The 15,738-nt window shown below is 32.3% G+C and overlaps 1 protein-coding gene across 2 annotated transcripts; it reads right to left on the reverse strand.

Annotated features, from left to right (window-relative positions):
• Window positions 1–792: 792 nt before the first annotated feature.
• LOC116766396 (tetratricopeptide repeat protein 17) lies at window positions 793–15,216 on the reverse strand. Of its 2 annotated transcripts, none has more exons than XM_061522684.1 (19): window positions 14,982–15,216; window positions 14,506–14,877; window positions 14,179–14,405; window positions 13,739–14,026; window positions 12,510–12,619; window positions 12,039–12,338; window positions 11,784–11,886; window positions 11,338–11,496; window positions 10,804–10,920; window positions 9,431–9,572; window positions 8,591–8,815; window positions 7,908–8,085; window positions 7,635–7,709; window positions 7,332–7,529; window positions 6,767–6,884; window positions 6,220–6,436; window positions 4,922–5,079; window positions 4,537–4,642; window positions 793–4,251 (listed from the first exon to the last, which is right to left on the reverse strand). In XM_061522684.1, the coding sequence occupies exons 1-19, from the start codon at window positions 15,090–15,092 to the stop codon at window positions 4,114–4,116; spliced, it is 3,342 nt and encodes a 1,113-aa protein (XP_061378668.1). In that variant the 5' UTR covers window positions 15,093–15,216; the 3' UTR covers window positions 793–4,113. The 2 variants fall into 2 exon arrangements, with proteins under 2 accessions (XP_061378668.1, XP_061378667.1); XM_061522683.1 differs by having other exon boundaries at window positions 7,599–7,709.
• Window positions 15,217–15,738: the final 522 nt, after the last annotated feature.

Below are 15,738 nucleotides of genomic sequence, written 5' to 3' on the forward strand. Positions count from 1 at the left end.
TCCGAATTAGCAACGAATTTTATTTTTAACAGCTATTGAATAAAAACAGACAGCTATACGATGAGGACACATCTTTTATTTATTGTCAAAGCCGATGTAAATAAAAAATTGATTAAAATTTTTGTAAAAGCTTCTTCAGAGGTAGTGTTTAAAAAATTACTTTATCCAAAGCAAAATTATTATATCTAATACGGAAAAATAAAGGAGTGTATTTTGTATTTATATATAATGTCTCTTAATAAAGTATAAAGCATAAAAGTTTCTTAATATTTGTTATAATTTGCATTGAGATTGCCGTCATAAAAATAAAATACTTTCTTTATACAAAATTCTGAGTATACGAATTTACTGTGAAACACCTATTTTACACTTTTAGTCTATTTGAATCTTACAGGTTATAAATTTATTTAAAACTTCTTATACTATTAGACATTTCCATTAATAATCCAATATAAGTATAAAGATCACTTTAAGTACGTGTGGGTGCAGCTTGCAACATATGTAAGTGAATGTGTGTGAGCTAATCAAATAGATGACAACCAATTCCACTATTAACTTTTAAGTGTAGAAGGCGGATAAAGTATAAAAAGCTGAGATTACTATTACTGACTATAAGAATATTTTGTAAACTCAATTACTGCAAATTCTCACTTATCCATGAACACTGGATCATTAAACTCAACTATAAATAAAAGTATGTATTTTATAATAAAGTAATTCACAATATTAACTTACCCGATCTTGTATTGAATTTATTAAATTTGATGGTACATATAAATATATATGCAGACATATTCATAATTGTCCTTTATTAGAATAATCAAAATTAACATCAGTCTTAAAACACTATGCGAATACAAAAAAAATAACACTTATGTAACAAACATGACAATTTTTAAGAACATTATTTTTCAATTAACAAAATATAAGGCCTCGAATATGACAGTTAAATAAAATGTAATAAAAATAATTATGTACTGATTCAATGAAGTTTCTAAATAGACAGAATAGAGGAAACACAAAAATAACAAAAGTAAAACGTAATTGTAGTAAATTGAGATAAGAAAATTCATGACACACTGTCTAGATATGAATTACAATGGAAGCTTGTGTTAGGAAGAGACAGCGGATAAATTTTCAAAATTCATACAAACATTATAAATACAAGTAAAAAATTACTGTCTAAGAAACTAAAATATAGTAAACTAAATGTGTCAACCTTAAAAAGAAATCGATTAGTGTGTTACGAGAGCTGTGAAACTATGAAATTAAATAAAAAAAAAACTATTCAAAATTTGCTTGAACACAACTGACTGGTGTGTGTAAATGCGATTAACGTAACATATAATGATTTAAAATCAAAATAAAGGCCATAATAATAAAATTATCATTTGTTCTTTGATCAGAATCAAATTATGAGCAATATAATTTTTTTGTTCCCAAAAATAAAAGATCAAAATTTATATTCGACACACTTATGGATTATTACTGAGATTCATATATTGAATGATTATACCACTGCTACCGTTAATACGAGAATCTGTTAAACACTTACTATAACTTACTTAGTACACGATAAGTTGATTAAAAATGTATGTAACACTATCATAATACAGAGTTTATTTATGTGAATTTGTTTTATTAAGGTAAAAGATGCATTAATATCTAATATAAAAACATTATATTGTAAGGCTTGATTGAAAATACTACGATTAGAAAATCTAAATTGTTTTAACGTAAGAAAAATTGTGAATTCTATTTGATGTGAATTGTGAACTGTCATCAGTGACGTTTGTCATTGACAGATTAAAAAACATTTACTGGAAAGGCAAAACTATTGTCTATTCAGGATATGACACTCTTATATAACTCTTTGAAGCTGTTAATAAATATGTTAGTTTCAATGATAATTGAAATATTATATTGTCATAAAGGGGTCGAGGTAGCCTGATTCCCGAGCCCGCGTCCACAAGCGGCGGATAGTGGGATGCTCGCTGAAAGGATAAATCTTTCCAGGGGGCAGAAGAGAAACAAAATACCTCCCGCGGACCACAAGGCCGGAGATGGAAACTCCGTCATCAAACCCCATCTACAGGTTTCTTAGACATATTCTAAGTAAAGGCTGCAGACGTGCTGAGTGCTGGGTGGAGGACTCAGTAGGGGAGGCGGCGGAAGAACTTTCGGGTCAACGGCGGCCCCCAGGCCCTCCACGAGGGTCACGTCAGGTAACAACAGGTCGTAAAATAACACAGCCAAACCCTTTCCTTGTCCAAATATGGGAGTACAAAATAAGAATATGAGTATATATGTTAGGGCTTCCCGCCGAAGCGACAGTCAGAACTACAGATGCGCATCGCTACGAATTGCTATGTTTAACGTTAGTTCTATGACGGACAGAAGTCAGAATTCAGTGACGGCCGTAAGAGGCGTTGTATTAATGCATGCTGTTTACAAGATAGTAAATGGAGGGGCTCAAATTCTAAAAACATAAGCAACGGCTACAAATTGATTGATTATGGCGAAACTAACAATAGAAATGGAGTAGGCGTAATACTCTCGGAAGACTTATCGGGAGATTGGCAAGTTTCGTTAGGGTAAGCCATCGAATAATACTCAAAATTACCCTCGACAACCAACCAAGCATGAACATCATCTCGATTTACGCTCCACGATCGGGAAGCGAAGAATTTAATAAAGATATATTCTGGGACGTACTTTACAAATTATTATTAGAGATACCTACTCAAGAAACGCAGACAACCATCTAGGATGAGCGAAGAAAAGAAGAGGTCCCTTTAAGGAAACAAACTGGTGGGACGAATCTGTAAAAGTTAAAGTAGCCTCATGAAAAGGATCAGACCGTTTAAAATGTGACCAATTAAAGAAAGAAACGAAGAGACACATGGCACTCACTAAACATATTTCCAGCCAAGAATGTTATAAAAACCTGGAGATGGCGACAACACGATACGGTGTCCATAAAATAGCAAAAAGTAGATATCAAAGCACAGAGGATATACCATTCGTAAAATATATAAAAGACAAAATTGATAAGTTCTTAGCTGATGACGATGAAGTAAAATCAAGATGGGTTGAATATTACAAACACATTCTTAACATAGAACATCCCAGGAAACGTAACCCTCAGCCACACACGGAAGTTATGTGACCTACATCCGTGTTTCTGATTGTGTCACAAACAGAGAGTACATCAAAGTGTACAATGAGAACACCCCGCTTCCTCAGGTAGATACTTTTAAATATCCATGTTCTATTATAAGTCACGATGGAACAATCGACAAAAACGTGGAAACTTAGAAACGAGTATGTCAGAGGTAGCTTCAAAGAAGCTCCCGTTGTAGATAAAGTTATAGAGAAACGCTTACGATGGTACGGCCATGTTCAAAGAAGACCGGAAGACCACATGGCCAAAAATGCATTGAACTTGCCAACGACGAAGCGGAAACGTGGCAGGCCCCCCGGCACTTTGCTGACGACGGTTCAAAAGGACTTGAATGAAAAAAACCAAAAGAAAGCTCTCGCCACAAATCGCCCTTTATGAAACGCAGGACTAGGCCGACCACAAATAATTGGGAAGAACGGTCTTGGAAGAAGATTATAATGTCAATTTTTTTTTTTTTGAATATCAGGCTTATTCGTTTTTATAATGCAATAGAACACACTTGCCAAAATACATTTCTAGATAACAGTTTTGTGATCATTAAGTACTTAGTTTAACTAAATGTCGACGAATCTTTGTATTATAAAAAATAAAATAAAAAATCATTACAAAAATAATCATTCGATTCGGGCTTTTGTGTACTTACATTGAATTTTAAATTATTTTAAACATAAAATTGTCAAACAAAGTCCAAAAGTCTCGAAGGAGAAGGGATACAAAATTATTAAATAAACTGCAGTTATTTAAGCTAACAGTTACAATATGGCGACTTACAAGACAAGTTATTATTGTTGTTGAGATAATATCAAGTAGGTTAAGAAAATTCACAAAATGACAAAGAAAATACTTAACCAAGATTATCTTCCTCAGTCGACACTGGGGCGATCGGAATAATATATATTGATATATAATTTTTAAAATTTCATGCAAATTTATTCCATAAATTGTGCTTTCCCGTCACGATATAAAAGGAGGCATATGGTTGAATGTATGCTCGCTTTGGCCGGAACGAAGTCAGCGTCGAAAGTGAGAGCATAACGATACATCCACATAGCTTGCTCGTACTCGGCCTGCAAGATATAATGCATAATTATTAAAAAATATATATCTATAGGAAAAAATATAAAGAAGTCATTATTTTAATATGTATATACATAATATATATAAAAAAATTAAATCAAAACGCCTTATTCAAATTGAAACCTCAAGCTTTCCATAATATAAACCACGATGCCTTACATTTATTTCGTTCTTTGCATTATTTTATGACTTTAAACCAGAAAACGTTTGCTGTAAGGTCGAGAGTCCAATAACCAATTATCTGTATCAAGTATAGTGTGAATAACTCAACTCACCAGATACGCGTGTGATACGGCTACAAGGAAAGCCTCTATTTTATTCTTGGGTGACATGTAGAAAGACAGGTAGGCGATCTGTTTGGCGTCCTGTTGTTTTGATTGCCTGTAACGTTATTAATGGAACATAAAATAACGTAATATCTTCATCAAAATAAGCAGAGAGCAAAATATGACACTTGCCTAATTTTATTATAAAAAAAATAATTATTGTATCAAAACAAGGGCTATATGTGAATTTTTTAACTGTTTGTTACTAGTCCTGCTAGCATTTCATCAACAATATATGTGGTAAAGTCTGCGAGTATTGGCGAGTATAGATATGTTGATGTACGAATGTCCGGATGTTCGTTGTACATAAAACTATCGAATGAAATATACGCACATATGTAACATGGCGACCAGGGATCTTAGTGGGTAAGTAGCGTATTTGTTTGGAGCGTATCTGTGAGCGGCGGCGAGGCAGCGAGCGGCGCACGACCCGCGCCCACCGGCACCACACCACCAGCCGGCCGCCACCAGACCCGCCCACCAACGAGGACGCTGGAGACGCAAATACAGAACGATACATATATGGTTGGACGAAAATCAATTGCGGTTGACGGTACGGTATGTCATGTGTATCGTCTAACCTAGCCCTAATGACAGAATGAAACAGCTTTGTGGCGACAGTAGGATGTGTATACGGCTGTATCTTCTAGCCTGATCTGAGATATAGAGTATTAGACCTTTTTCGTTTAGAAATACTAAAGGACTTGTTAATACAGTTGACTTATGTCAAATATGTAAATCTAGAAATAATTTTATATTATCCGTGATTTTACGTTAAGTTACAAATGCTTCTGAAAGCAAACTTACATTAAGTCAAGTCCGATAATTTAAATAAAACTAATATTTTCGGATGTACTACTTGCGTTTTTTATTATTGCACAACTAGATGCTTCGGTTTCTTTGCAGCAACCGTGCTCACGGGCGGACAAAATAATGAAAACGAAACAAAGTATATCCGAAAATCTTAGTTTTATTTAAACGAATACACGCAAAAACCTAAAATATCATTTATAATAAAAGTATTCAATAAAATAGACATTATTTAAAGTGAAGTAAAGTTTAAAAATCATTATTTATAATTCTATACCTCCGTTACCTATAGGAATTATGTTAAGAAATTTTTTATCACCTCACCTCACTTAATAATTAGCAAAAAATTATTTACTTACTATAAATGTTCATGTATATTCTAAAAATCACCACAGACGATTACTTAGAAAAGTATAAAAAAAACGTTCTCTAGATTTGATGGAAAAAACATACATACGTATACAAAAAGCAAATACAATTTAGACTTTGCTCATTACTAAATAAAATCTATTATTGAAAAGCTAAAGTCGGTACACTCTTGAGAATTCGAATCCAGCCTCATACTAACTCATTATGAACAATCACTCATAGTGCTAGAAACAAAGACAAAAAAAATCATTTACACTGAATATTTGACAAAAGGTGAAGCTCAGATATAACAGGGCTTTCATTCTAACTCCTCTCACATTACAACACATAGTAACGTATTACGAAATAGAGTACACGGAAGACTTTAATAAACAAAATGACTAGTTCAAGTAGTACTCGACGATATATCTAAAGATTTATCTCTGGATTTTCTTTTAGTAGTAATGTACTCACCATATCCACATACTTCGCGATCTTCGAGCCCAACGTATTGAAGTCATATGAGTCAAACATTTCAGAGAACTGATGCATCAGTGTCATGACGGGTTTCCAACCCTCTGTATCAGCTCGAGCGATCTTCTCCAAGTAGAAGTCGTCCAACTCGGCCGGCAGACGACATTCAGGGATCTTCTTACTATTCACTTGTATTGATGATATTTCTGTGGGTAGTCTGAAATTATATTATATCAGCATTAAAAACAAACATGCAACGTGTGTTAATATACAACAATTGAATATCAGAAGAAGTCGATTCAAACATTAGAACAATATATATATAATTATTTTTATTTGATGAATGTAAAGGCACATCCATATGATTCCACACAAGCCTTGTAACATCTACTACATGTATGAACCCAGGATTTATATTAAGATATAAATAGATATATACAGAATCACTATTCTTAAGAAATATTTTAAAAAGGATCACAATAAAACACCTGATTTTCAACACAAGTCATGAAAATAAACTAACTCTAGCTTAGAACTTATAACTTACTCTAACTTGGAATCTGCGAGCAGTTGCCTGAAGCTAACGATGTGAAACCAATGTCCCATTTGTAGGTGCTGATAATTACAATCCTCTTCTTTAACACCGGCCTCTTCTGGACCAAGATCTGAATACAGAATAATATTAGATGGAAGAAGTTTAGCTTCAAGTATAGTACAGCATTAACTCTATTCATAGACTAGGACACGAGGTTATATGTATAGTGTAACTTTTATATTTTAAGATTTATTATTTCATTATAATAAATAAGTCACCTGTTATTATTGCTAAATCAGGTAAATTGTTTTAAAGGAGAGATGAGTTTTAGAATACATATATATATATATATACATATATATATAACATATATATATATATATATATATATATATATATGTTTCTTATTAAAAAACTACAAGCAAGCTTCAAGATAAAATTCAAAAACGATAGCAGTGTAGATAATAACTATATAGTTTAAAATATTCCAAACAAAATTGTAAACTTGCTTTTTATTCTTAATAACGATTTGTATACTGCTATACCCCTTTTAATATATTTTATAAGACTAACTCACTTGCACATTTCTTGTTCCCGCATCCGGAGTATATAGACTCAATGGTTGTTATCATGCTGTCGAAGTTGGCGTGGTGGGCTAATCTCTCACCGCGGTCGGCCGGAGTGTTCTCGATGAGCGGATCAAAGAAATTTTCACTGATCGCGAAAAGGGAGTCCGTATCGGATTCGTCCATCATGCGGACGAGAGAGCTCGTGTCTATTGGGATAAATTAAATCGTTAGACAAATTAAACCGTAACGTGTACATATTCACAGCGCGTTTCTACCGTGATTGGTATAACATTGTATGTTGGGCGATTTACAGTTGATTTCGTCCTCTTGACAGACTAAGTCCATGAGCGGTTGAACCTGAGTACAGATGGCGCCCTTCACGTAATCTGTAACGATTTGTAGGTAATGAAAACTTTTTAAAAACTACTCACAATATTTAAAATTATTGAAACAGGTTGTAATTATTCTTCCAGTGCTAATTAACAGGATAATATTACGTTTATGGGAGCTGTCTTGTGTTCTGTGCTAGTTAAAAGTCTGTGTTACAGGGCAGAATAATATTTTAAGTTCTAAAAGCGACTAACCCATCTCTCTCAGAGCGACGACCTGTTTCAGTATACAGGCCCAGGCCAGCAGAAGCTCCCTGGCAAGACCGCCCATGAAACCTGGTTCAACTCTAACCACTTGCTTCAAGTGGAACATGTGTGTGTTCCGATGTTTGCGGAGCATACTCAGTTCAGCGATCAGGAAATTTGTAGCTGGCTGGATGTATTGTATTAATTAAAATTATATATATTTTGTATAAGATAATAACGAAATAGTTTCTTATATATTTTGCATAGATAAGGTCTCTCAACTTATTATTATATTCTTTACAGTAATGATAATATTGACACATTGATTAATATCCTGTTGTCTTTCAGTTAACAACGTTGCCAAACGAAAATGTCGTATTAATTTGTAGGTGAAGACACTATCAGAAGATAATTTTCCATTATGATTTAAAAAAATAATAATATATTGAGCTAACATAAAGTTATTTAAACAATTCTGCTAATTTGTATACAAATAAAAAATATATATTTTTTTAATCGTAAATATGACTAATTTAACACAGAATACTCTAGCCCTTAAGATACAGACATTTAGCCAGTTTTGTGAGGCAAAAGTTATGATCTAAGTCAAGAACAATAACTATTGGAGCTCTCTCAGAGTTACATGTCACAGAGAATAGTTGTTGTTATCATATACAGATAGAAGGAAGAACCTCATAGAAGCTCATGCGGAAGGCCTCTTCGGCGTTAGTCATCGCTTCATCAGCCAGACCTATTTCCAACTGTACGGAGGCTAGAGAAACCAGCACCAGGTCCTTATAGCGCGGCTTCGCCACCTTAACAGCGGCGCGAAGACAACTCAGAGCGGACCACGGCTGGCCTCGGACTCTCCAGTACAAAGATGAGAGAGTTAGTATCAACCAACGTGGCGCCAGTTTCTATAAAGTATAACATAAAGGTTTCTGTTTCATATAATGATGTATTTTAATTTCATCCCTACTGATACTATAAATACGAAACTATAGCTATGCGCAACCTTTCAACGACTAAGCCACTGAACAGATTTTGATGAATTTTGGTATGGAGATAGACGGAATCTTGGAGAGGGGCGTAGGCTACCTTATATCTCGATACCTAAACCACACCGGTGGAACCAAGAGATGAAAGTCCGGTTAAGTGGCCGTAATGACAGAGAATAGCCCTGATGTCCACGCGGACGGAGTGGCAGGCAAAAACTAGTAATTTAATAAAACTAATTTTCTTTAGATTCACTTTGGTTGTTTTCAATTACGTCCAATTACATATTATACCTTACATTGGCTGTTTATTTATAACAATTATTTTAAATGATGGTATAAAAATTATTAAACAAGTTTTAGATTGATTGCACCTTTTTTTAATACAATGTATACGTTTCTTATCATTATAAATAGGTTGATAGGCAAGGAAACCAATTATTTTCTTAGTCTACTTTCCAACAGGCCAATAGAATAGGGGTAGTCAAGTTACTACAGAAGAGAACATTCTCAATAGGCAACAATGTTCCTTAATACCTTCTTCATAGCGATGTATATCCTATGCCCTATTTCGGCGTCCTGCATGTGTGCCGCGTCCTCACTCTTTCCATCGCTCACATATTCCAATAACTTTTGCCTCAAAAACCCCGTGTCCACCACTTCATATGTGAATTGAGGTCTGAAATGTTACGTTACACACAAATTAAAACTCAGAAATCTTAAAAGATCATAACTAATAAGAGCTCATTTTGTGTCTATTTGTTTGGTGACACGGTCCATCAGAGTGGAAAAAAATATTAAACGAGATTTCATATGAATAATTAAATACTGACAATATTAATAACAAGAGACTTGCTATCATTAAGGTAGGTAAAAAACATTTCATTTTTTTTATAAATGACTTTATTGGTGGCCGAGTTTTAAAGTGGGGAGTTTTCAAACCAAAGAGATGCCAAAATTTATATCTTCTTTACAACGAACTAGCAAAATAGTGTTTTTGTGAGGTCAAATTGAACAACATATATAACATCGCTACCAAATACTTTTCTGAATGAACCCTCGATTTCAGACAAACTTTTGTTTCGTCTCTTAATGATGTTCCCCAAAAATATAAGGGAATTCACACAGTAACCGGCATGGCATTGTGTGAGGCTGGCATTAAACAAAAAAAACGTGAAAGCCTTGTGGGACACGAGTTTTCATACGATTGAGGACCAGAGCAAGCACCGATGATAAGTGACAAATACAAGTTGGTTGTAAAAAAACCATTAACTCAATTTTAGTTTCACCAAACAGAAATATATAAATATGACAAATCCCTTACTGATGGCAACTGAAAAAAATACTCAAACAATGAGGTAACTGAAGGAGGTAACAAAATACTACATCAGCAACAGAATCATCAATGATAGTAGGATTATACGGCGGGAAAAAAAGTTCCCATAGAAACCATGGCGTTTAAACCTTTTTAGCCAGATTTATTATTAAAATAAGCCAAGTACGTAGTTGCAGAAGTGTACTTCAAGATTTTTATTAGCGTGATTTGCACAGATAAAATTTCATAAAGACAGCCCCGCCCTCTTTTGTATTAATTTTATATTAATATCATAGACATGTTGATTTATTTCCAAACAGATTGCTTCCCCCAACATGAACATCAGAATATCATATCATTCTACATACTGGGCCATTAATTAAAGAGTGTTAGATTTTGAGATCGGATATTAAATAATATTTTCGGATTACTGCGCTTACTAAGACAAGCTAAGGACAGACATTATCATCTCGTCCGCGCGTGATAACGGTTGCTGCAAAGTAACCGAAACGTCGGGAGTATGAAGTTTTAAATAATATAATAACGCGTAGTAATTATAAAAATATTAGTTTCATATAACTGTTACATTTCTTACTTGTGTGATTTTTTTCCCGACGAACTCCCATCCCGGTCACAAGATGGCGGATACCACGGCAGCTCGTACTCTTCGGTTAATGCCACGCCGAGCTTCTCGGTTAATAGAGACTTCATTCTGTAAATATATACCATTAGATTATATAACAGCAACACTTTTTTCTACAAATAAATTTCAACCGATATTAAACTTGTTTCATTTAATAATTATTATATACATATATAGGTGACAAAGAAAAAAAAACGTATAATAAAATACGACTTAAAGTAATTTTTTCTTCACTAAGGATTTCATGCATTCATTGTTTTCATTATCAAAAAAAAAAAGTAAAACTTAAACATGTGAATCACAAGATAAATAAGATTATTATTATTATAATTCACACATTTTTCTATACTTGGCTTTGAGAACAAAATTTAAAAGAGAGTTAATAAATATTTATAACAAAAACGTCCATAAGGAAAATGATGAGTGAAAGAAAAAATAGTAATAAAGAATAAGAAAAAATAAAACACAACCGAAAGCGTACCTTACCTAATGCCTTTGTTCTCGAAAGGCAAGAAGACAGGGAATATAGCCTCAACATTCTCAGGGAATTTATGGGCTGATTCCTTGCAAAGTTTATTCGATGGCCACTCCATCTCCTTGTCAAAGTCCTCTATGTTCCTATTTATTGTTATAGTTGGGGGATACCTGGGAAAAAACACAATCTCATACAAATTCACATAACAATATACAATAATAACAATTAGAAATATATACATATGTATATATATATTTCAGATATAATAGGAAAATTTAAAAAAATATGTTAATTTTATTCAAAATTAAGTTCTATTAATATCTCATTAGATCTCTATATTGTAAACAAACTTGTATTATAATATATTTTAGTTTCGTTAAAACTTAATAAATAATGTCATTTAAATTCAAATAACAGTTCATTCAACATTGAATTCTGCTTATTTGACAGTACATACATAATAATTCCAGTCTCAAATTCTGATAATTCTTCATCCGCAGCAGGTTTCTTCTCAATGACCAGATGGTATTCTTTCTTCTCATCTCGAGAAACCGGTTTTGCTAGAACGCAGACATTTGGTTAGTAGGAAATAGTTACAACACATTTTTTTTTAAATAACCAAGTAAATACTCAGTAAATTCAAATATATATGTATGTCAATAAATTAAAACAAATACAAATAGTTATAAAGCAAAGTATCAAAATAAAATACCAGTTTTTTGTTCGGAAGGTTTGACTTTCTCCTTAATGTTAATAGAGAAACTGGGGTGGTCATGGAACGGTTCGTTCTGACCGTTTGAATTTGTATTGATGTGTATGACAAGCCTCTCTAAGCTGTATATCGTATCGATGCCATCAACGCCGGCTCTGGCTAACTTGTCGTCGTTATATATGAGACCGTCCAGAAAATACTTTATAAGGGAATTTTTATCAATTTTCATTTTCATATCTTTCATTTTCAAACCCGTTATCTCAGCCATTCTTTCGAATGTTTTGTCTACGTTTCTGTATTCTAAAAACGGAACAAATTTTTATTATTTCATGCGATATTTTTGAAAGGTTTTTTTTATACATTTTTTTTTTTTTAATAACATGCAAGATTTTAAACATAGATCTGCTGTAATTAGTCTTATAAGACAAATCATTCCACTAATATTTCTTTTTTAATAATTTTGAATAGTACCGAAATCATCAGGATGTCTTATAGTGCCAAGGAACTCAGCCTGCACTTTAAGATATTTCGTTTCCTTCTTGGTATATTCCTTTAATTCTTCACGCAACTTGTTAAATGTCCTGAAAGTTATATAAAATATTTTATTCCATAAAATTATTTAATTATTTATATGACTAAGTAAATGAAAACAAATCACTGGGTAATATTGTTCATAATTTTAAAAAATATCACATTTAAAATGAAAAGGCACTTCATGTATAATATAAAAGCATTTACAAGCATTTTTTAATCATAAAAATATGTAGATATTTTAGAATGGCATAGATTAAATTCCGAAGATTCTTTAAGAAACTAAATAGTTACTATTTTATGTTAAATACAATATTAAAGCTGTCCTGAATATATTACAAACAGGTTTATCCGCAATAATATTTTGAACCATATCATAATTAGTAAGAAATATTCATAATTGAAATCATTAGGAAGTTTATTATCGTAATAACAATATTATGTAGCATTTTATTTTAACAATTATATACAGCCAATAAGAACAAAGTAGAACAGGAAGAAGAATCATCACATTAGAAGATAAACAGATATAAGGAAATATATTTAAGAAGTGGCCAAATAAAAGATCGAAACAGAAATTTGACCCGATTTCTTAAATAATAAAAATAACAACACATTTATAAAGGTGAAAAATCTTTACAATACAAAGGTAGAGATAAAAAATAAGAATCTCGAGAAGCAATGAAATTCTCCATCTCATGTTCCACAAGAAACATGTTTTTTTAACCATTTATACAGTATAATGTCAGGTGCTTAATGTGGCGGAATAAAAATATAATAAACAAGTAAATGATAAAATTACAAGAAATCTATTTAAAATAGAAGCAAAGAACACATGCTCAAAAACAAAGATAAAAATAAAACAAACAAATAAGGCCTTGAGGCAAAATCATACTATAAATTCTATGAGAAGAATAAAATGATGCCCACTGAACCTTGGAAGGATAACATGTGGGTGGCACTATGACCATACTGTTTCAAAGTTGGTAAACAACAAAATGGCGGCAACCAAAAGCTTAGGCAAACATGCACCCTTAATTGAGAATTTGTTGCATCCCTCTAAATCTCAATACATTAAATTGAGTCGTTATAACTGTAAAGTTGTCTATTGTATCACTTAAATATAAATGAGTTTTATGAAGTTATTTATCAAAAAAATTTTTACTCACTGTCTAATTGACTTAATTCTTAATCCTAATTTTGCGTGGCACAGCGTTCCAGACTTATGTTTCGCAGCCAATTCCATCCTCGGATTTAACTTAAGTGTTTTATCATAATACTTTATAGAAGTATTGAAATCTCCAATGACTGTATAGGCATTTGCAATAGCAAAATGACTAACATAGTTATTTGGATCATGATCGATGGCTGCATTTAAAACCACTATAGCATCGTTGGTTTTGCTGCTTCTGTGTAAAATCATTCCAAGACTTCCAAGAGCAATATCTTTATACACCCTAGAATTATGACAAGAAATTACTTAGAAGAGAGTTAGAGAGAGAGCTTTGGTTCTTTTTCTAAAACAATATCGTTAAATTATGTATACAAACATATATTTAAAATATATTGATTAAAATACCAAATAAATTAAACATATATTTTAGTTTACCTCGGTACATAGTGCAAAGCACGTCGGCTACACTCAATAGCTTTAGGTGCGTTTCCCCTAATCCGCCAATACAGTGAGGCCATGTGATAATACAGCCAGGAGGAGTTATTGCGTTGAAGCATAGTTGTCAACCAGTGACCAAATTGATCTAGGGTCATGATGGGAGATATCAGCTCTGGCAGGACAAATTCAGGATTCACAGTGAGATTGTCTCGTTGTAACATACCCTATAAAAATTCATTATTATAATTTATTTGTTGTCAATAACACAAACTCTATTTATAGTGTTGTACTTTTAAATTTGGATTACAAAATGGTCATACTCACTTCTAAATGTTCAAATGCAAACATACTAAATGCCAATGAAGAGATTCGTTTGCAATCGGGCATGTCAGTATTAGGGCCATAATAAGGAATAGGCAGAAGAAATTCTTTGCCAGAGATCTTCTTTGATCCATCTTCTAACAGAGCCGCATACCAATCTATAACGTTCACATTACCAGCTTTAACACAATGTTCATTATGCGCTATTTTAACTCCCATATTAGTGTCTTTTTCAACATCAGCCCAAAGAGTATCAATAATTGCTTGTCTACTTGATAGATCATTATAAATTTCAAAAACAGTATCCCATCTTTTTTCCTGATTTAAAAATGCTAAGAGATCGTAAGGGCGATCCAAGTTGAAAGGCGAGTCAATCTGAAATTATATTATAAAATTACATCAAAGTGAATGAAAATATTAATTGTGTCTTTCATTTCGTATCTTTATAAAATAACACAATCAGGAAGCTGTTATCATACCCTAGGTTGAATTAAACCACTTTCAGTGACCATCCAGTGATTAGAAGCTTGAGTTCCGATAAAATACATCATAAATACACAAAAGAATGAAATAAATCTTGCAGCCATCATTTTTACAATAGTATTTTAATTAATAGTTCAAAAAGAACATTATTTATTTAGTAATCTTTTTAGTTTTTGTGGGTTCTTATAAAATATCGATTACATTAAAAATTTTAATGTATTCCATGTACAATCACCCCTACAGATTATTGACAACTGCCAAAGCTGTAAGTTGTACCAACATTCAGATTTGATACAATTCTGACAACTTACAATGTACCTAGGCAATCAATTTGACGTTGAAACTTTAAAATAATTGAAAAACATTTAATTACTCTTTAACATTTAATAACATTATCTCTTTCTCTATCTTACATAATCCACTGTAATTTGAAATGCTAGTTATGTTAAATGTTTAATTGTCACCTTCATATTCTATGAAACTACCGTTTCTGGTAATAACGATTAAGCTCGATAGCTTACCTATTATTTAAAAATGTAACTCATAAAATGTTAAATATAATCCATAGAAATGAATGAATGTAGAATATAACTATATTGTTAATGCAAATTTTATGATTGATACAAAAATATATTATTGAAACATAGTATAAAATTCTAACATCTCTATTAACTAAATGAAATAAATATTCTTTATTACATAGATTTATTAAGTATCGATTCTGCAAGAAACGTTCTTAAAATTTCATGCAGC

This window comes from Danaus plexippus, chromosome 15 (genome assembly GCF_018135715.1).
Source record: "Danaus plexippus chromosome 15, MEX_DaPlex, whole genome shotgun sequence".
NCBI lineage: Eukaryota > Metazoa > Arthropoda > Insecta > Lepidoptera > Nymphalidae > Danaus > Danaus plexippus.